The sequence below is a fragment of the Motacilla alba genome, chromosome Z (genome assembly GCF_015832195.1).
Source record: "Motacilla alba alba isolate MOTALB_02 chromosome Z, Motacilla_alba_V1.0_pri, whole genome shotgun sequence".
NCBI lineage: Eukaryota > Metazoa > Chordata > Aves > Passeriformes > Motacillidae > Motacilla > Motacilla alba.
The window spans coordinates 31,747,862-31,770,542 of NC_052046.1; the positions used below are offsets into that span (position 1 = coordinate 31,747,862).

Genomic DNA, 22,681 nt, shown 5'->3' on the forward strand with positions numbered 1-22,681 from the left:
AGGATCAGTAGAAAACAAGGGTAGGGCTCAATTTCCACAAATAGATGCTTTGGGGTTCTGTCCTGAGTTACACACATCACTCAGGTTTTGAAAAGTACAGAATGGTTTACACCCGACTTCCAATCACTTCAAGAATAATAAAAGGCAAAGGTAAGACAAAAAGGGTAACAGCAGACATTAAAAAGGAAAAATGACAAAATTATTCTATTTACTGATATATACATGCTTACCTATATGCAAAGAAAAAAAAATAAATCAGACTGAGCAAATAATTCCATCACCTTTGCACTAGTCCTGATGCTGGATTTCTAAATTTTTAGTTTTTAAATTAGTCTTGTGATGAGCAATGGTGCAATAATACTGATCTGAAAAGAAGTATTTACACCTTGACATGGAACACTGTATTATCCTTGGATTCCTCCACAAATAAAAATCTAAATAATTCATGTAGCTATTATGCAAAATGGAAGTTTTACAGTACAATTTCTCACAGGTGATCCACTGTTCTACAATAAAGGATTTTTCTCCCTTTCACAACACCTGATACGTGCACAGGTCTATCTGGCAGCTTGGCCTGTGGATAGTGTGAATGTGAAGACATTAATCACATTATTCAGAACACAGGAAATGCTTCTCCTGACTCTCTACATTACTATATTCCCTCAGTACCAGTCTCAATAGCACCATTTGACCAGAGTTGAAGGCTTAATCCAACGCATTGCAGACTTCCAAAGCCAACAATGAAGCACATGGGGGATGATAGTTGAGACCGACGTGCAGCAGGGGAAAGATATTCTCTACCTGGTTAGTTTAATGGGTTATTTTTGAAACAGACTGTTAAGAGTGTATCTGTAATGCAACAGCAGACTAAAGGATCAGATACAGTCCAAAAGGCTCATCTGCCTTCAAGAATTTTGAAGTGTTTTGAGTGAGAGCAGCAAAGGGAACTTACCTTTTGTCATGTACACCTCTGCAGTTACGCAATTAAAAGCACCACCTGGGACTATTTCCAAAGATCACTGCATGATTTTCTTAGCTTCCAACCATTTAATAGGACTTATCTCTGATAAGCCAAGGGACCTCATGTAGTTGGATAGTTAGCATAATGGTCTTATTTTATGAATTATCATTAGGCAATACAGAGTAATAGAAAACTTGCATCCCATTGTAACAGACAGCTGTTCTGATTGCTAAATAATAAAAAATTGTAGATAGCCTTCCAGACAGACACAGGAATGCTGTATAAATCCAAAAAAATCTGCAGACTTTTTCTAATACTCTCCACCATGAACAAGGAAGTCAACACAATTAAAATGCCAGTTCAATATTTCTGGCATATTTTTAAACTTCTTTTTCCCAGCAAGTGACTTCAATGAATATTTAGGCACTTTTAAAATAGGAAGTAACATGGAAGAGTATTTCTATTATACACAGTCCATTAAAAATCAGTTTTCCCATTTAGGGCCCAAACATGTCATGGCTTCTGTTTTAGTTCCCTGCAAGAGAAGACTTTTTTTAAATTGTAGTTTTTTGTGTCCTGCTTAAATTCCTTCAGGAAATAACTCTTTGCATGTTGATTAACAGCTGTGTAATGTCAAGCGAACAGCTGCACCATGAGAGTACAGTTTTCTGAATTCCACAGTCTAATTTGCAGACCCACCATCTACCCAGATCTGTGTAACTGATACAATTGTGTAACTGGTACAATTTCTAAACATCTTATGATCCACCTCCATAGGCCACTGTAAACCAAAGAGAAAAACATCAATGTCGTCCTCCTATTGGTAAACCAAAACATACTGTTCTGAAGCTGAACTGTAGTTTTTCATTGGATAAATAGGTAAGGTCATCACTAAGATGAATAGCTTAATTCACATTTTTAACAGAACACTAACATCAATAAAAGACCACTGCTTTAATCAAAATACATTTCTCCATGGATCAACTCTAAGCACCTCTGTGAGACACAGTGTTCATAGAATCACAGAATATGCTGAGTTGGAAGGATCCCATGAGGATCATCGAGTACAATTCCTGGTCTTGTACAAGATACCCCACAAGTCACACCCATGTGCCTTTATTTTATTTAATGTTACTTAATAATAATGGTATTTCATTCTTACAACTTGTACAAAAGGAAGTAGATTTCAAATCCAGTAGGACTATACAGTTGAGATGTCTTGCATGCATGGAATTACACAAATAAGGTGTGGTTTCAGAAGATACAATAATTCAGAAGAACCAAACAAATATAGCAACTCAAATGAACTGGCATTCAGTCATGAAGTTTAAAAGGAAAAATCATTATATGATTGCCCTGGTTTTGGCTGGGATAAAATTAATTTCTTCCCAGTAGCTGATACAATGCTGTGTTCCGGATCCAGGATGAGAATAATGTTGATAGCAACAACGAAAACATCAGTACATTAGTAGCATTGAGAAGCCAAGGACTTCTCAAGTGTCTCACGCTCTGCCAGTGAGGAGCTGCACAAGTAACCTTGAGGGAGCATGTCCAGGTCAGATGACTTGAACAAGCTAAACATGGTTATTTCACACACAGAATATCATGCCCAGTATTTAAACTGGGGCTGGTCAGGACCTGCCAATTGTTGTTCAGGGATGGTGAGCACTGTATTGCGCATCAGTTGCTATTATTATCATTAATAGTAGCAGTAATAGTAGTAGTACTCCTGTATTTCACTTTGTTTAATTTATTAAACTGTTCTTATCTCTCTCACAAGAAGTTTTAAATTTTCTCTCTTTGCTTCTCATCCCCATCCCATCTGGCAGAGGGGCAAGTACTGTGGTACTGCATGGTACTCAGCTGATGGCTGGGGTTGAAGCATGACAATGACCTGACAGCACAGCTGTTTCCTCCTGCCTACCATTTGCTGCATTAGGATTAGTCCCATAGTTACCACAGCCTTACTCACCTCTGCTGGATGCTGAATTATATACAAGCAGGTGGAGACCTTTAGTGGATGTACAGGCAGGAAAGGACACAAACACACCTTCTGAGGACGGCTACATGGCAAAAGGGAGTGAGAGAACAATAAAAATAAAAAAGAAGATATAAATACATTGCACAAAAACATGTCCCATTCCCTAAGAACTTCCCCTAACCATATTGTATTAAACCTCATGTAATTTTATGTTTGAAACTCCTTTTGCTTCTAAAAATAGAGGCAAGGCTTTCATTGAAACAGCATTTTGAGAACAGTGTTCAGACACTTCCTGTGGTTTGGTTAGGGTTACAGCACTCTAAAAATTCTTCTGTCACCTTCAAGATGAGCAGTTTACTAGTATCCATACCCTTATTAGACAGGTCTATTACTGCTTTCCTAAAAAGTTAGTTTCAACAATATGATGACCTATAATAGAACATACAATATTTACAGTTTATATTATATTTATAATAATTGATTGGAATATAACATTTTGTATAGAAGTATACACACATGAAAACCCAGACAAGCTGTATTTCAATTTTTTATAATTCCATCTATGCTGAAATATGTAGCAGACATGTAGAATGAAAATAGAACAATCCTTATAAGGAACATCCAATCTAAGTCAGAAAAAAATTATTTAAAATTCTTTAGTGTACTGTTTCAAGCTGTTGAAATAACTAGCTGAAGAACAGTATCTAAAGAAATTAACTTATGCTTATTATGAAACTGATCTGCTGAATGATCAAGAATAAACAGAAGCTAAGAATTAAGCTTCAGTTTTTCACAGAGAAACTGAACTGTCACTCCAGAAAAACACACATTCCCATGCACATCCATGGACAGATGTCACTCTAGTTCTTTGCATAGATTATTCAACTACTCAGGAAAATGAAGAATTTTCTTAACAGTGAAACTACTACATGTATTCATCAATTAAAATCACACCATCTCTGCAAACAAAACTCTATACGCTCAAAACATACCAAGTCAGTATTTTCAGCAGTGATAGGGACTTGGAGCAGAATTTCACCTGCACCCTCCTTGTAAACTTTACTGTTAACAGTTCATACTTTGACCACAAAGGAGAGTCAGTAAGCAATGAAGCACTGCAGCAGATGTGATTCAAAGAAGTGAATTCTGAGGACAGGTTCAGATTAAATTCATGATGAGCCTGGCAGAGAATGAATTTGCTCGTTCGCAAGAGCATGCACCCAGATAGGTGGACTAAGTAACGCTAAAGTGATCCACACCAGTACAAGTGTTCCCCGTTCAAACATTAGTATTTAATGTTTTTATAATGGCAGCATTATAAAAAGGCAGTAAGAACTGATAAGCTCCTCTTTATCAGTTGACAGGCTGTGTTAATTTAAAACCTGTACTTCAAGCCCTGACAACTGAGGCACAGAGGCTAGAGGCTATTCCCTTCTCACAGGATATACAGTTAAAGGTTACCCAACACCAGTCACAATGCAAAGTGAGGATGGGGGGAATGTTGATGCAAAACAAGGAATTGGTAATTCTCAGAATAAGCACCAGAAAAACTAATATTAAATGTTTAAAGGCTCACAGACAATAAATCAGCCTAATGACAAACTGGAAATTATTCTGATACACACTTCTGGTGTACTGTTCCAGTGGCCTGCTGCCTGTTTTCCCTTCTAGTACTGGCATTTTCCTGTTGCTAATGCAGCATAAATTTGGCACATTCTGGTGTATTAATGGCCAGGCTTCAGGCCTAAAATTAAGCACTCAGTAACCTGACTATTCAGTGGGCTACCCAAGAGACCTTCATCACAAATGAACTGAAAACAACCTTACTTCTGGGTCTGATGGGTTGTTCTCCAGTGCATTCCCTTTATCTTTTTCTCAAATGTTCTCAGATGTGAGCATTTTAAACGGAAATCTCTGTTTTGATAACAACCTAGAAGCAACAAATACTGTGGAGGCTGTTGTTTGCCTGTGCCCTGATTGTTAAGTCAAAGTTCATCCTCTTTTTGATCATCAAGTTCATCAGAAATTCAGGTGTGTGTACAAAGTGTGACTCCTTGGTTTCTCCCCAACAGTTGGTTCACTCGAAGAGCTGGTTTCACTTACAAGTTGTTAAAGCTCTCCCCATTATGGCATTTTCTGCTGAAGAGAGATGAAGGCATGAAAATCTACTAAAGCAAGCTGTTCCAGAACAGTTACCTCTGGTTGGTTAGTTGACTTCAATCCCATGAGCTACACTGTTCATTACCTCTCATAAGCACACAGAAGAACTTCCCAGTGATTTCTGACCTCAGGGTGTTTAATTATAACAAATATCACTAGATATAACTTACTTTCAAGTCTCCCTTTGGTATATGCTTTCTGTATTTTCCACACTGGTTTGGATTTTTCAGAGATAGTTTAAGCTTTGTTAATCTCACAGAAAAAAAAAAAATCAACAAACCCAAACAAAAATAAGGAAATTACCTGGAAAGTAAGTATTTTCAAATAGCTGCAAAATAAATTCTGCCTATAATTTGATTTGTAGGGAGCAGAGCACAGACTATGACAAATAAAGAATTTCCCAATATAATTTAATAACTTACACATGCATATACATCACTTAACTTTAAGCACCCAATTAGGTACCTAATTATGTTGAATACATACTTTTATAACCCCATCTTAAGGGCACAAGACTTACTTCTGTAATTTTACTTTGTAAATGTAATGTTAGCTTTGGAAGCTAACAGCTATTTGTGACACAAAAAACCCCCAACATTATTCCTTCATGAAACCAACATTACCAGTCCACATCTGTGGGACAGGAAGCACTACAGAACAAACCGATTTCTGTTCCACCCCCACAAAAGCTACTTCTGCTCTGAGAAAGGCCACCTAGGCAGAAAAGACATTTAGTCTTTTTCTTTTGTTTAAAGATGCTGTTTTATTCTTGCCCTACATACACTGCTGATGTTACAGAAAAGAAGCACCACCAGGAACTTCTTTAACACTGAACATCATCTTCTTCTCATTTCTGGAAATCAAAGTAGCCATCAGCTCTAGGCAGGAGCAGCAGTGTTCAGAATATTAAGGAAAAGGTTTGTGGTTGGGATTAGAATTTTTAAGAGGGTAATTTTTGTTGTATTATTCTCCTGTACTGCAAATTCAGTACAGCTCAAAGCTACCCAGTGGATTCTTACCTGTTTTTCCACACTGCTTTTCTAGTCTAAAAAATTAAGATGAAGTAACCCATCACAATGGCATAACTAAAAGAAAAAAATCCTCACTCCACACTTGTAAGAATGTTCCATATGAAAAAGACAGTCATGTACATGTACTGACTTCCTAGCTTTCTTTCCATTATTTGTATCTCAATTAATGATACTCAGAATAACATTAAGTCTATCTTCTCAGCAGAACTGAATCTGGAGAGGGGACTGTGGTATCGTATTTAGTATGATTACTAGTTTCTGGGCAGAGATACTCCCAAAGTAAATACACCATAGTCTGGAAAACAGTGAGCTAATTCTGAAATTCTTTCCAAGTCTCTGTATTATTTTACTGCAACTTGCTTCAGAACTTTACCTTGCTACATGTCCAAAGGCTTCTTCTGAAAACAAGCCTCATTCTGTGAATGCAAGTGAGTGTACTCATACACCCATACTCAGAAAACTACAGGTAAGTTATTGAAGGATTTAAACCCAAAGTAAGCAAAAACTAACAAAGTTGAAGTTTTATGCTCAGCATTTGTAGACATTTGTATGGAAACATACAGAGGTTAAGTGTGCCAAGCACATGTTCTAGAAACAGTGCTTCCAATATTAAAATAAGGAAGAAGCTGATGTTTATTAACTGCTAACACTTGTAGCAACATGCTCATGTTCCAACACATATTGCCAAGGTTAGGCCCCAGACTGTATTTTCAAAAAAACTCGCCTGCAAAACAGAAATGGGTGCTTCAAGTAAATTAGATTTCTCTACTGTTTTTGTCAAAACATCAAGGGTTTCAAGGTCAAAACCCACCTGAGAAATCTGGAGAAAAGCCACAAAGTTACTATATGTTTGTTTTATACTAATGCTGTTATGTATGTTTTATACTGACACAGGTCCATTACTCCCATGCATTAAAACAATATTCAAGAGTTTTACAAAGCTGGGGGCAGGGGAGGGGCATGAAGTTTAAAAGGAGAAGCCCATTTATTTTTTTAAATTTGAAAATGAATGCTATTTTTGCTACTTTTATGTTAGAGGACAAACGAAAACTAAAAAATTTATTTAAGATAATGTTTTGCATTTTCCACCTTAACCACTACAGCTATAAAAGGAACGCAAAAGAAAGAGTGGATCATAGACAGATAAGAAGATCTTATACATAGATATGTATAAACTTACGCATTTAGGAAGAAACACTCCTAACCCAACATTTAGAAGAAAAACACAGTCTGAAGTTAATATGACATAACATTCAATAGCACAAATGTTCAACAAATAATCCCATGAAAACAGCACTTAAATGCCAGGCAGTTCTCAAAAATGCACATCAGTTGTAAAGTGTTACTAATAATTAAACACAGAACATTTTTATGACACTACAAAAAACCTCTGGTGTGCACTCGGAGTGCTGGAGAAGCCAGATCAAAAATACCTGGAGTAATTTCTCATGTCATAAGCACTGTCTGGGTTTCATCTAGGCTTATTTTGGACACTCTTTACCCAATCAAAATTTCAAGCCTTATTTTTAATGGTGTTTTCTGAGAAAAATCAGGTACAGAACATTATTCTGACTTTATTGTATTCCAACTTCCATTTCTTCCTCCCATCTCTTTCAAAAAATTTAGAAAGTCACTGATCATGAGGTATAGAAATGTAAAAGTAAATCCTTACAAACTTCATTAGAAGGCAATAGCCACATAAAACACAGTATCAGAAACACAGGTGGAGGGAGTATCAAGAACAATAATACAGCACTTCCTTTTCCAGTTGATAATCTGTTTAATACCAGCTTCCTGGCAAAGAAAAAAAAAGAAAAAGAAATTTTAAAAAATAAAAAGGCATATTGCCAAAGTTTTGCTTCTCACAAGAAGTTATAAATAAACAAAACAGGTGTATGAGTTGGTTTTGTTTCAGCATTTTAGTTTTTTAATGGTGCAACCAGTGAATTTAATGGAACATACCTCTGTTCCCAGAGTAAAAACATACACTTAAATGTGTATGCACAGGAAAAATATCTAATACAAATCACAGTGAAAACCTTTTGTTCAAAGAAAAGATTACACACAATAATGGAAAAAATTTGTTTCTATGTTACCCAACAATATGAACCACCTATTTTGCAAACAAATTGCCTTCAGGTGTGAAAAGGTAACTATTTAAAGAAAATTTAGTTATCCTGCACAAAAGCTTTTGTAATCTTTTCAATACAACAAAGACAGCAACTTTAAGCAACAGAACACATAAATAAGCTAACTCAGCTGATCTTTTTTTAATTCATATGAGAAGTTCTACCACAGCTCTCATGCTATCATGAGAGAGCTATGCAGTCCTTTGGTGTCTCTCCATTTTGCAGATCATTTTCCAATGCACATCAAATGTTCACTGTGCTAAAGAGCTTGAGGCCCCTGAGTTTGAAATTCAGGACCCCATATAATACCCTATCACTATCAGCTTCCTCCTTTTACTGCTTCAGAGTACCAGCAAGAAAAAAAGCATCCTCCTAGAAACACTCATTTAGACCAACAGCATCAATAGATCAACAGCAGAATGGCCTGAGTTGGAAAAGATTTTTGAGATCATCTCATTCCAAATGCCCAGACATAGCCAGAGACACCTTCCAGGATCAGGCTGCTCAAAGCCCTGTTCTGGCCTTGAACACTGGTACCAGAGATGGGTCACCCATAGCTCCTCTGGAACAACTGTTCCAGTGACTCACTACCCTCACAGTAAAGAATTTATTCCTAAAATCTAATTTAAATCTAAATTTATCTCTTTCAACTTGTAGATCTTGCTCCTTTTACACTTTAAACCTGTATTCTGTATGTATACAGAATGTAAGTGTATACACTTAAATGTATTCTGGTACAGGTTCCAAAATTTTTCTATCTAGTTCCAGGAAAAAACACTGCAGTACTAAATATTAAATTCATTAAAATATGCCAGATTAAATTTAGCATTTTGTACCAGAAGACATTTAAGGCAGTATCATAAATTTCCAAACCAACAAGACCATAAAATTGACCAATTAAACAGAGGTTACCATTGTATTCAATGAGTGCATTTCCAGGGCACTTTCCTCATAGTTGTACAGTTGATGAAACATAGCATCTGTTCTTCTTGCCACAAGGTACTATCAACACCGCAAACTTGGTCACAGTATAAAGAGGCATTCAAAGAGTAATGCAGCATTTTTAGAGAAAAACTGCCTTTGAACTGACCTAGAATCCCACTGGAGCTAACATGGTCAAGGGATACAGCAATGGGAAAAGGCAATGGGATGGGATGAGAGATACTTCAGAGAAGAGGTACAGAAAGGGATTCAGAAGGGGGACAGGGAGACAGAGGTTGCCTCTCAACAAAGCACACAGTACTAGTGAGCAGCTAGGAGATCACAGAACTATTTCATAGCACTTAGATTTCTTGTAGATTTCTCAGATTCCATGTAGGAGCAGGAAAACTGCTGAGAGCTGTACTCTTAGCAGGTACTCTTAGCAGGTACTCTTAGCAGGTCTCTGCTCCTACATGGTATGGTGAGAAGATACATCCCTTGCCCTTCTTTCTGTTTTCCACTCCAACCACAGCCGCCGGTGCAAAACACTGATTCTCCATCACAGTCAATCAATTTGAAAACTTTGCTTGTAAATTTGGAACAGTCTTGCGCCTCTGCCCAGAGCACTGGACTTCAGAAAACTGAACAAAGAATAAGGTAGTTAATCCACAGAGGCATCAAGGAATACCAGCAGAGACTAAGACCAAAAAGAAACATTTAAAGAAACATTTATTTACATCTGTTTCATGAACAGTTATGTTGCATCACATAATGGGCAGTGTGAGAAATTCACAGCAATAAAAAGCTGTCCATTGTCAAAAGTTACTAAAGCATGAAGATAAGCTTTTTAGTTCAGAAAATCACAAAACCGCTATTCTTATCAGCCACAAATATCATTCTACAGGTGCCCATTATTTATGATGATCCCCAGGCACCTGTCATTCATTATTTAGCTCTCCACCACAGAACCTCATGTTTGACCCATTTGCTCTGAGTATGGTTTACTGGCACAAATCACTATTAAAAAAAAAAAAGAAAAAGAAGCAATAGACCATTATCCAGCTCCTACATTCAGCAAGGTAAGTGTTGAAAACAAGAGCAAAGACTATATGTGGTTTCATTTTAACATTTATTTTCAGAGCAACCCAATATATTTCAGGGATTATGTCCTAAGCTCTTACTGTGGGGGGAAAAAAAGCAACAAATCTATCTCAAAAGCAGCTAAGTTTTCAGCAGGTGACAGCCAGCTACTAGAAACAGGATTTACATCACTAACTCATTTCTTCTTCAGCACCAAGCAACAATCAGCATGTAAGGATTTTCAGTCAAAGTTCAACTGGTCTGGATTGGAACAACAATAGCAATATATTTGAAAAGCTCTACTTACAAAGATTATAGGATCTTATTTCCCTAGATTTAAGACTAAAACTGGACTAAAAAGGCAACTTTCCAGAAGTAAGAGACAGAAGCAGTCACTTAGTTTATGACAAGCTCTGAGTTCTCATTAAAGAAAACCTTCCTATTTTTCTGAAAATTACATGTTAGTGCAGTTCTTCAAGAATTAGGCAAATAAACATACATACATAAATAGATACATACATTTCTCTTTAGAAAATGTGTATTTGTAAAAAAAAAATCTAAAATTAATGACAAAAAGTCTCTTATGTATCATTCCAAACTTCTCTTCTATTTTGTATTACCATATCTTTCCCAGTGGTTTTCAACATGAAGTAAATAGTACAAGAGATATTATCCCCATCATCAGTAGCACCAGCACATATTGAAGACACAGTATCTAGAGAATTACCAATTACGGGTGAAGTGGCTTTTATGGAGAAGTTTATAACACTACAGTGACATGCAATTATACTGGAAGAATTTTAAGCTAATTTGGACATTTCCTTTGACTTTGACACTACAATAGGAATCAACAGGTTACCCAACAAAATTAGTAGATTCTTTAGTACAGCATGTGTATGAACCCTGTAAAAGTATGCTATCCTTAATGAGTGATCTTTTGCATAATTTTATGCTGAAAGTATACAGACAAAAATCAATATTATTATTTCAAAAATGTGGGCAAAGGCAGCACAAACCTTATCAAAGGCTTTTAAATTGTGCTGTGTTCTCATGTGTCCATTTCCCAAGGCAAATAACCTTTCTGCCTGACCAATTAAATCATAAATAAAGGACAAACAAGTTCATTTGGGGATTTTTTTGCAGCCTGGTATGTTCACAGCAGCTCTACAAGCCTAATCAAAACATATCCAACACCACAAGTATCCTCAAGTGCTTTAGAAGACAAAAGGTACAAAGAAGAAAAGAAAAAAATATCCACACTGTATCATTTTCTGAACTTTTAACAGAAAAGTAGACTTTGGCAGGCAGCTTTCTTTGTAAATAACTTAAATTAATAAATCAATAGGAGAACATTCTTTTAACAGCTTAACTGTTTACATTAAAGTTGGCTGTGGTTTCCACTGGAACTAATAGGAGTAAATAAATAAAATAGTATTTAGCTTATGCAGCACTGCAGTCATTACAGAAAGGCCAGGAAAGCCAAAAACTAATGAGCCTGAGATTGCTGACATTTTCATGCATCTTGGCTCTACAGTCTGGCAAAATACCTGGCATCCTGACAAGCTTGATGCCAGACAGCTAGCAGAGTCCTAAATCTGTTGAAGAAGATGAAGCAGTAATGGCATTTAAAGTATGCCACTGAGACATTAGGAAGTTAAACTCAAGTCTTACATTGCCAGCTTATAATTCATAATCTGTTTCACAAGCTCAGATGCTACCACAAGAAAAGACAAAGCAGAAAGACTGTGTATCCAAAATACCTCATGAAAAAGTCCTGAATTTCCCAGGGAAGAGAGGAACCCACCAATCCAAGCAAAAAAGAGGAAAAAATTTTAAAAAAGAAAAAAAGAAAACATTTCCAACAAATCAGCACCATCATCTTGGGTCTGGTAGGTTTGGTAGTCCCTTGCATGTCTGCACAAAGAGCATCTCCACATGTGACTCTCAGAAACTGTGGCTGACTCTCCCTCTTCTTCTCAGTCTGGTAGCTTGGCATGAGGGAACAGAGGTTCTTTAGCACCCCATGTATAATAAAGCTTCATAATTAAAATTTACTTAATGAGACAGGGAAGCTGAGATTAAGACACTATGAACAGGAGCCACTGACAGTACAGTCCAGACAAAGTGAGGGGTTCAAGCAGCAACTGAAGCTGTGTAAATGCAGTCTACAAATCTCAAGTTAAATTTACCTAAAATCTTCCTGCACTGTTGTTTTGTTATTTCTTGTTTATTGATCAAAAATGGATGGTTACAATTTTTCTTTAAGGGTAATATTGCAAAAATCTATCCTGGCCAGAATAAAAACTTGTAACACTGTATTTCTAAGTCCCACCTTATGGGTTTTTTTCAGTTTTAAGTTTGAATTACATGAGCAACAGTATCTTCAAAACACATTGACCAAGTTTCAATAAAACTGCCCTTTCTATCTCCACAAAAGTAATAGGTCATTTCACATTTGAAATTTAGGTCTCTTCAGGCAACTTCATCTTATCTAACATAGTATTTTAAACACAGAACCTGTTGAAATGTATACTTTATTTTTTAATAACAAAACCAAGTCTGAGTCCTAGTTTGAAACAAGCAGATGAAGAAAGCGAGTTATATTAAAAGCTCACTTCTGTACCAAATGAAGTCAAGGGAATTCTGTCATTGATTTTTAATGAAAGCAGGATCAGTGCCCACACATATTTCAGAAGTTAAAAGAGCTAAATTCTTATGTCTCTCAATCCACACAACAATGCTATATCCTGTCACTTACAGCTATGAATTTAACCTTTATTCCTTTCAAAAACTTTTTGAAAACCTTATTAAATGAAGGTATTGTTATAATTTATTATGGTAAAACAGAGCACACAACAGTATTCCATTCCTAAATGATATTTAGCATTAACATGAAAGTAGGTAACATCTATCAGACAAACCTCCTTTGCAGAATACATATTCCTGTTAAAAGAAAGATTCTACAGTTTATCTTCAACTGAATACAAGCAAAAATACAGTTACTGGAATATATGACAAATAATCTGTATGGGGAAAATGGTTAAATATGAAATATAATATTCAGTTAAAGTATTCTAGTATAATATTAATTTCTACCATAGATGGTAGAAGAATGGAGTTATGTTTAGACACTCAGAAAACTTCAGTATAACTCAACAATATAAAACAATACCAAAAAGGCCATGCGCAATGTTCTGTTCAGACTTCCTGATGCCACTTAGCTGTGAGAGCACTTTAAATGCTACACTGCACTCTAGCGTCCTTTTTCTAAAGAGCAGCACTTCTGTATATTTTACTGCTTCTGATCTAGCATCTATCTTATTAAAAAGCAGTCAGTCAGTTTACTGATATAATGTAAAAAAAATGTATTTTAAAACAGTGTACTTGTTATTTAACAGTAAAAAGTTATTTCTTTAAAATATGTTGATTTTTACAGAATTCAGAATATCTCTTTTATTAAACCAGGCATCAAATTCATTAAGCCATTCTAAAGCATTTTCTGGATGCTGGAAGATGCTGCTTTTATAAGGTAAACAATGAATTCAGCACGAATTTTGTAATGCTTAATACAGCAGTCACAACATCAAACCTCAGAACCACATTGATTTTTACCACTTAAGGTGCTTTGCAGGCTTCAGGTCCTAGGAAAAAATACCCCAAAATAATGCTTTCTTTAAATTAGAAAATTAGAAGTCTGTTGCATAGATGAAACCTTGTTACAAAACTTGGAAACTCTAGTGTAGTACTACTAGTGTACTATGTAATTAGCAAGCATGCTTATAAAAGTTAACAAAAAGCAAGGTTAGACTGCACTTGAGTACCTCATTAAGAAGTTTACAGGAACAAGAAGGATCACAACAGTTAACAGCTAACTTTGCACTCATAAAAGTATCATGGTCTGAGAGGCCCCTGGTATTAATTCAAACAGAACACAGCAGTAAAAAGCTATAAACACACTCAAAAAATAATTCAAAATTGGACAGCTTTGGACTCAAAGCAAACATAATTTCAATGGCCTTGAGCTAACTGATGTTAGCCTACCAGAGTCTCACCAGGCAACCAGCTCTAGCATTTAAGCACTCTCAGAAAGTTTAATTCATTTTTTGTGAAGCTGAAACACAGCTACACTCTGATTGAAACTGACAGGACAGGGCCTCTTCTCCCACCAGGGGATGCTGCTGGCCCACGCTTACCCTGCTGCCCACCTCTGCTGCAGAGTGGTTCCCTTGCAGGCCAGTAGGCAGGCTGACAGTGATACCGGGGCTTGTTTAGCGCTGGGAACTGAGCTTCGAATGTGTTGAATTTCCTGAGGTTCCTCATGACTAGGCAGCTGTCAGTGTGTCTCTGAACGGCAGCTCTAACCTCAGGCAGTACAGCAACTGCTCCCTCCACCTGGCTGTCCCGATTGAGCACGCCTTCCACCCTGCCCACCAGGGCACTGGGAGCATGTTCAACAGCCCTGCTCGCAGCCCCCCACAATGACCTCTCATCTTTGAACTGTAGATTGCTTGAGCTCAACAGTCCGGGAGGCTCTCTTTATTTTGTTTATTTTGTAAACCTATTACCTAGTTTGTATATTCCCAGCTTGACTTTTGTAGAAAGCTCTCAAACACTCCCTTAATATTCTTAAATTCAGACAAAGGTAACCACTCCCTACTCCAGAACCTGTCATCATGGTTACTAACAGTTAAATCCATTAGCCACTCTGTCGAAGAAGGGTGTGCTGCTCTTCCATTGGTACCCTACCCACATTTGTTTCAGTGGTACATGACTTCATTAGTGCTCTGATAGCGCCCCTACTAAATTCCTCCCCAGTCCCTCTCCCAACAGTTACAAAATCTGCATTTGTGAATCTCCAGTGTGAACAGAATACAAAATGAAAGCAGTGGCTCAGAACAGAATTATATTAAAGCATAGCTAACTTAATAGATTTTGGTAGATTATATCCAGTGTACTATTATAAACATCAAAGACATTACTGGAGCAGTTTTAAAGACTTAAGCTCCATGATATTTGGGTGCCTAGATATCTTTAAAACCACTTGAGTTTAAAGCACATATTCATCAGCAACCCTGTTCGCTTTTGTAAGGCATGAAGCAGCTATAGGTGTAAGTAGGCTTGGTGTACACTAGGGGTTATTTTTTAACCTTCTTGGAGATGACATATTCTAAAAGGCACTTAAAATCAACTTAATACACTGTATTAGCTGCCTGCTTTTCATGTATTAGGATTTTCAAAATAACTTTGATGCTCAAGGAGAATTTGACATAGGTTTCCAGAAGAATCAGCACAATTGGAATTCATTAATATTTCTTTGGTATGTTAATGAAGAAATTTCCTATTAGAAAGTACAATTAACAAGCCCTTCTATTAAAAACAAAATAAATTTAAACTATAATGATTTTACAGCCTTACAGCTTCATTTGTTGAAAATTCTAACAAAGAGAATTTCTCAAGTTTCTAACCAAAATTCTAATAAATCAAGGGCTTGGGGAGAAAGGCGGCTTATTCCTAAATTGCCTAAATGTAATACTGAATTCAAAAAAGCCAGGAAAAACAAGTTCCATAAATTATAAAAGTGAATTGGACTGCTACTGTTCCATATACATAGCAAACCATAAGAACCTCTGAATCACGTTTTTTGGATCATCCTTTTTTATAAAATACCACTGTCTTGATTTACCACTTTACAGCTGTTAAGAATATAATCCATTGTTAACAAAACTTGCCTTATCTCTCATTAACTCTTCTGGCAGTAGATTTCCTCGGACTGTTTGGCATCTGTAATTAACCCATAAACTCAAGGTGGTTTTTAGATAAGGAGTATTTTCTTTCCACTATCTGACAAAAGCATCAAAATATTGAATTCCTGAACATTTCATATTCATTCCAATTTAACCTACTTATTCTCTTCCTAATGCACAATTTGCCTACTTTCAATTTCATTAAACTGGACTTTTGGAATAAATAGAAAGGCTAAAGTGTTAAACAGAAATACAGGCAAGAATGCCAATTCCATTATATCATAAGAAAATAGAAGTACTTTATAATAAATCTTGTAAGGTTGAATAAGCTGATATTGTCAATTCACGCAAAGGTGTGCTTTAAAAGGCACTCCTTCCAAATGTAGGATGCATGCATAGTCAATTTTATTTTTTTTTCCTTTTGGACAACGGTTGATTGACTGCTTAAAAAATGAAGAAAAGGAAAAAGCTCTCAGAAAATTGTACTATCAATTATTAATATATAAAAACTAAGGAATACATGTAGAAAGAAATAAAGATAAGCCACAGTAAGTATCTGACTACTCACTAGGTTAAAATTCATGTTAACTTTACAACATAGATGACCTACTATCTACTACTTTGTGCCAAAAGAGCCACAGGATAAGGCCTCCAGGACTTGTTTGGTCCATTTTCTTTACATGTTCACAGGAAAACAAAAATTAAGTACTGCGAGGACACATTCTCCTTCACATAACTAATACAGCTGGACATCTCCATGAAACTAAATTTGAGATTAAATAAAAATCATATGTTAGAGACAGTCTGCAGTCTCCCATACTGACATGCTAAATAGATTTAAGAACTGAGTTCAAGAATTCAAAAAGAAATTTGTACCATACATCACAGGCATAATTGGTGCAACACAGAGATTGTACGTAGAAAGATGGAGGAAAAAAAATCTGTTGACCATGTCTTGCAAGCCAAAGGACAGGTATGCTTCCAGTTACAGAACAGACAAGTACTAGGCCAACAGATCCAGGAGTCTGAACTGGGATTATTCATTCCAAGCAAAAATCATTACAGATTTTGATGAAAAACATTTCAGCAGAGCTTGTGAAGCGAAAGTGCAATTCTGTTAAAGCTATACAAGCGCCAAGTGAAAATTGCATCCAGTGTTCAGAACACTATTTGACTTTAAAAAAAATAAGAAAAGGACACACAGGTGCATTGTACGGGATAAATATGAATGGGAGATCAGGGAGTGGAATGACATAGAGTCATTAAAAGGGAGAGAGAAGACTCCAACAAACAATTATCACAGCTGAAAGAGAAAACAAACCAAAAATAATTCATCAATGAAAGAAATCAGAAAAAAAATCACGTGGAAGAAGTCAGATGATCCTGATATATCATTATCAGACTACTCAGAAGAAAAAAAAATTCTAAGCAATTCTAGGCATACTGTTTCAACAAAGGAAGAAGGTTTGAGTGATGCACCTGAAATGACAGGAAAGCTTTTTAAAAAACAAAGCGCAAACCAAGGGAAAATGTAAAAAAAGAAAAAAAGAAAAAACAGACAACAGGTAACTGAAAAGAATCAGACTGAATTAAGACCAACTAGTCACAGGATGCTCAGACAAGCTCTAGACTACATTACGCAATAAATAACTCCAGGATATGTCAGGGCAGGCTCTCCTCAAAAGAGATAGCGCTGCAGCTGAAATTTACGTATGCCAATATCAGACGTAAACCCCAGAAATCACATGAAAAATCACTGGATTTGCTGCACTTAAACCAACTCTTATTTGGGTATATCGACAACAGTCTTCAGCTACTTTTGTAACCCCCACAGAATGGAAAGTAAAACTCGTGGTTTTTTAGGTTTTTGCTTTGTGCTATGTTTACAAAAATCAAAAGCAAATCATGAAAAATAACCATTGGTATTTTTTAGTATTCCTTACAATTAAACTGGGAAGGCTTGTTCAATGTTGAAACATTTTGGACCTCTTTTACAATACACTACCATCCCCAAGGAAAAGGTGTACTTGGTGTAAATACAGAATAGATGCCAATCAAACATACTACATTGTTTTCACTAACAAGATTATTCTCTGATGCAGTTTTTGTCTTTGTGTGTGCTCCTATTAACCTATAGTTATCCACAGACCATATGTGGCCAGCCTGACATATTCTTTTTCCTTATTTAATACCAACAGATCAAAAAGTAGGCTAACCAAGTCAGCTGAGGCACAAAACCAGCAGCCTAAAAAGGTCTCTACTCATTAATCTGATCACAATGAAATTAATAAATGAAATAAGTATGAAATTAATAAATGCCTTTGAAATTTAGTACAGCAGAAATAACTAACAGTGAAGTCATAAAATCTTTAATTCACCAACAGCTCTGGCACCACTCTATATTAGTAATACACACCAAAGAAACATCAGCGTGAGAAACTACTGCATATACAGGAACTGCTAAACACAGAAGAAAAAAAGTTTAGCTTGATATTTATAATTCTAGCCAAGAGAAGATACAGAATTTAGTGAGCAAACTAAGAATCATTTAAAGCAACATTACCAGAAGCATGTTAAGATTATAAAGGGCTCTGAACTTCCAATCTAATGCTTGATAATTCTTACATGTACTTTTAGATATTCTTCTTGAAATGTAGTACAGATTACATATATCACAGTTGATCAATTTCAAACAAGTTACATATTAATTTGTAGTTGGTAAATTCCACATCTTTTTTACTACTAAGTATGCAAATTCAAGACCCCCTCTTAACATTCCTCAAATCTCCTTGAGCATCTTCTATTGAAAATAAATAAAAAACTTAAAAGACGTTTGTGTCTATCAAGCAAAAAGGGTACTTCTTGAATGGAATAAACTTCCAGTTTGTACACTTTTGCTACTCACACTCCCAGTCCTATTCAAATTCCTTAGCCTCTTCAGAAGAGCTGACATATTACAGCATAAATATCTCTGCTTCTCTAGTGGCAAGAAAACCAACATAACCACTTAATGCTGAAATAAATTTTCAATTTGTAAAATAACTTTCTGCTGTTGCAAAAATAGGCACTTATTGATAAAATAATCTGCAATCTGCTGTAAAACCATTCAGAAATGTTCTTCCCTTAATGTGCTCAAGCATAAAAGTCAAAACAATAATATGTTCTGTGGGCTTGTGGCTGGATTCTCTGCTGGCCAGTGAAGTATTACCAACTCCAAGACTGCGGGCAAGAGGCCACTAGCACGTTCTTGCTTAAGAACTTAACTTCTAGCTTTCTGAGTGCAGTGCCCCTGATCTCCCAATGCAAACACATGTTCCCCCAAGCTGACTAAGAAAAATATAAATCAAGTAACAAAAAAATACCATCATGGCAACAGAGTCCTTCTTGTGATTCACTTTGGCTACAGGACTGGCAAAGCCCTGGAAAAGGGTCTGACACCTGATGGTCCCCAGGTGTCTCCCAGCTTCTCAGCTGACTATATACCTACACTTATGGAAACAAAAATATATCTGCACGTCTACCCTAATGAATTCTCTATTTATATAAAATTCACTGAATGCTGGAAACACTTACAATACATTCATGGTAGGGATATAAGAAATCTTTGTCAAATACTTCTAGCTATTTTTTTAAGGAAATACAACCAATAGGTGAGAAGGCCTCAAATATTTTATCAGGCTTTTCTGTATTAAAATTAGCTTACAAAAACCTCATTCCAGTTATTATGTCCCCAAGTCCAGATGACACTTTGGAAAACCTATGCAAGCAATTACTGTGTCAACACAAGGATACAACAGAATTGCAAAGGCACCATATTTTTTGAAAAATAATAAATGAAAAAGTTTCAAGTAAGAAAAATCAGTTCCTTAGGCCAAAAATCTATCAAGATATAAATAATTTCTGATTCCTTCAGCTGTACTGGAACACATAGAACAATTTACTCACTTTTCTATTAGAGGCAACAGCTGAAAACAACCCCTTTAAAAAACCCAGTTCCTCTCTCCAGTTCTTCCCTTCTAGGCAATCCCGTCTTCCCAGGCCTCAGGTGGAGTTGTGCCACTTACAAAGTCCTTCTACAAAAAGTCTAAAAGCAAATATAAGACTTAATTTCATCAACATAATCACTTTTCACACATACTCTCTTAGACATATCCACAAAATACTATTACTTATCAAAATATCTTTCTCAGCAAACGCTGATGCTGCCGACACTCTAGAGATAGCCACATAAACTACACTACGTAGCATTTCCATAACGTAACCTTGGACTGTGATTAAGAACTGGAAAGCCAGATAGTAATCTTTTGTAAGCATGTATCTCTAGCAGTTTCTGCCTCATCTCAGGACAAAATTTTATTACCAGCTACTTGTGCTCTTCTGACAGATCTCATATTCACCATTGTCTCTTTACTATCAGTGGTGGGTTGACCCTGGATAGGTGCCACATGCCCACCAAAGCCTCTAACACTTCCCTCCTCAGTTTAACAGGGGGAGAAAATGTAATGAAAGGCTCATGGGATGAGACAAGGATGGGGAGAAATTACTCACCAACTACCATAGCAAGTGAAGACTCAGCTTAGGGAAACGGTTTTTTTATTAATCAGAGTAAGATAACAAGAACAAAATGCAAATCCTAAAAACATCTTCCCCCACCTCTCCTTTCTTCCCAGGCTCAACTTCACTCCCAGCTTCTCTATCCTCAACAGTGTTGTCATTTCATCACACATTGTCTCTGCTACTCCCTTCTCTGCAAGGGGAGGACTCTTCACAGTCTTCCCCTGATCAAGGGTCCCTTTCCACAGGAGGCAGTCCTCCACAAACTTCTCCAACATGACTCATTCCCCTGGTTACAGTTTTTCATGAACTGGCACCAGTGTGTGTCCCTTCCATGGGGTCTCAAGTCCTGCCAACAAACATGCTCCCATGCAGGTTCTTTGCCCTACAAGTCCACAGGTCCTGCCAGGAGTCTACTCCAGCCATACTTCCCACAGGACCACAGCCTTCTTTGGGCATCCACCTGCTGGAGACAAGCTGCTAGTGGAGTACTCCAGACACTGATACTGGGCCAACACCATTTAACCTCTTCATCATTGGCCTGTATGCTGGGACAGAGCATGCCCTTAGAAAGCTCACAGCTGACAGGAGTGGCAGTGTGGCCATCCAAAGGTGTGACTGATGATAAAACAACCCTTTCAAGAAGAACGTCAGAAAAAAATGTAGGAAGACACCCTGGCTATCACAGAGGAAGCTGGACTTATTTCAATACAAAGGGACTGGAGGGTGGCCTTTGCTTTAGATAAACTTCTCTGTGCATCAACTGTTTGTGTAAATGGCCTCCACCAAGAAAATCAATAGAGATACTTATCTTCCTGACCCCAAGAAAATCAATAGAGACAATTATCTTTCTGACCCAGCCAGACCAGAATGGAGAAGTATTTACATGGCTTAGCTGTACAAAAGCTGAACAAACACAAAATGAACTTCAAAAAGAGCAATGGGTTTTAGCTGAGTTCAACCCATGCATTCCCTTCTGGTAACTTAGGATGGACAGTGCACATCTAAATGAACCCTATCTGGGGATATAGGCCTCTGGCAGGACGGACCTCTACAGACTGGAGAAATAGACTAGAAGGAACCTCATGACACAAAGGCCATCAATAGCAAACTGGGCTGCATTTAACACTGCTGCCTGGAGGTCAAGAGAGGTGATCCTTCCTCTCTACTCAGCACTACTAAGGACATGTCTGGCGTGTTGGGTCCAGATCTGGGCTTCCCAGAACATAACAAGTTTACTAGAGTAGGTCCAGTCACAAAGATGTCTAAGGGACTGGAGGTTTTTGTACAAGAAGAGGCTGAGAAATTGGAATCTTTTTCCTGGAAAAGAGAAGGCTAAGGAGGACATTATCACTGTGTACAAATGACTAATGGGAAGGAATGAATATGAAGCTCTTCTCAATAGCACTCGCTATCAGGGCAAGAGGCAAAACACACAGGTAAACAATGAATCTCCATCTGAACACAGGTAGAGTCAAACACTGGAAGAAATTCCCAGAGCGGTTGTGGAGTCTCTGTCCTTGGAGACATTAAAAACCCACCTGGACACAATCCTGGGCAACCTGGTTCAGCTGATCCTGCTTCAGCAGGGATCTGGACCTAAGATGATCTCAAGAGGCCAACCTTACCCATTCTGTATGTAAGATTCTGTGATGTAAGCAATGGTGACATGACAGAGTAACCAGGCTACAGCTCCAGCTGAGTATGTCAGACTGTGAGGTTGGTAATTGACAATTATGTCTGCATAGGATGTGGGTACTCATTTTCACACAGCAATAACAAAAACATGCCAACTGGAAAAAAATCATCCCAAAGTACAAGTAATAAAAGGCTATGAAGCTATTTTCTTGCAACAGCCATTGCAAAAATACATAATGCAAGCTTATTTCACTTTCTGTGACTGCTACTCAAACTTTAAAAATTCATGTTAGCACTTAAATACCATAATAGTGTGCTATAAAGCAAATGCATATATTTATCGTGCTGAAGAAAGCCTAAATTGCTTCTTCAGACTTAGCCTTTATATGACATAACAGAATTATTAACAAATATGTGACACTTATATAAGAATTATATTTTTCCTCAAAATATGAAGCAACACCATGTCACCAAAAGTCATC

General features: G+C 36.9%; 1 protein-coding gene across 1 annotated transcript in view; it reads right to left on the reverse strand.

Moving 5' to 3' along the window:
- The window catches only part of DTWD2 (DTW domain containing 2), a 59,709-nt gene that overhangs the window by 33,008 nt on the left and 4,020 nt on the right, over positions 1-22,681 (reverse strand). Inside the window, exon 2 of the mRNA XM_038125566.1 lies at positions 2,934-3,024. Coding sequence (XP_037981494.1) covers positions 2,934-3,024 — 91 coding nt within the window. The remainder of the gene's footprint in view (positions 1-2,933; positions 3,025-22,681) is intronic.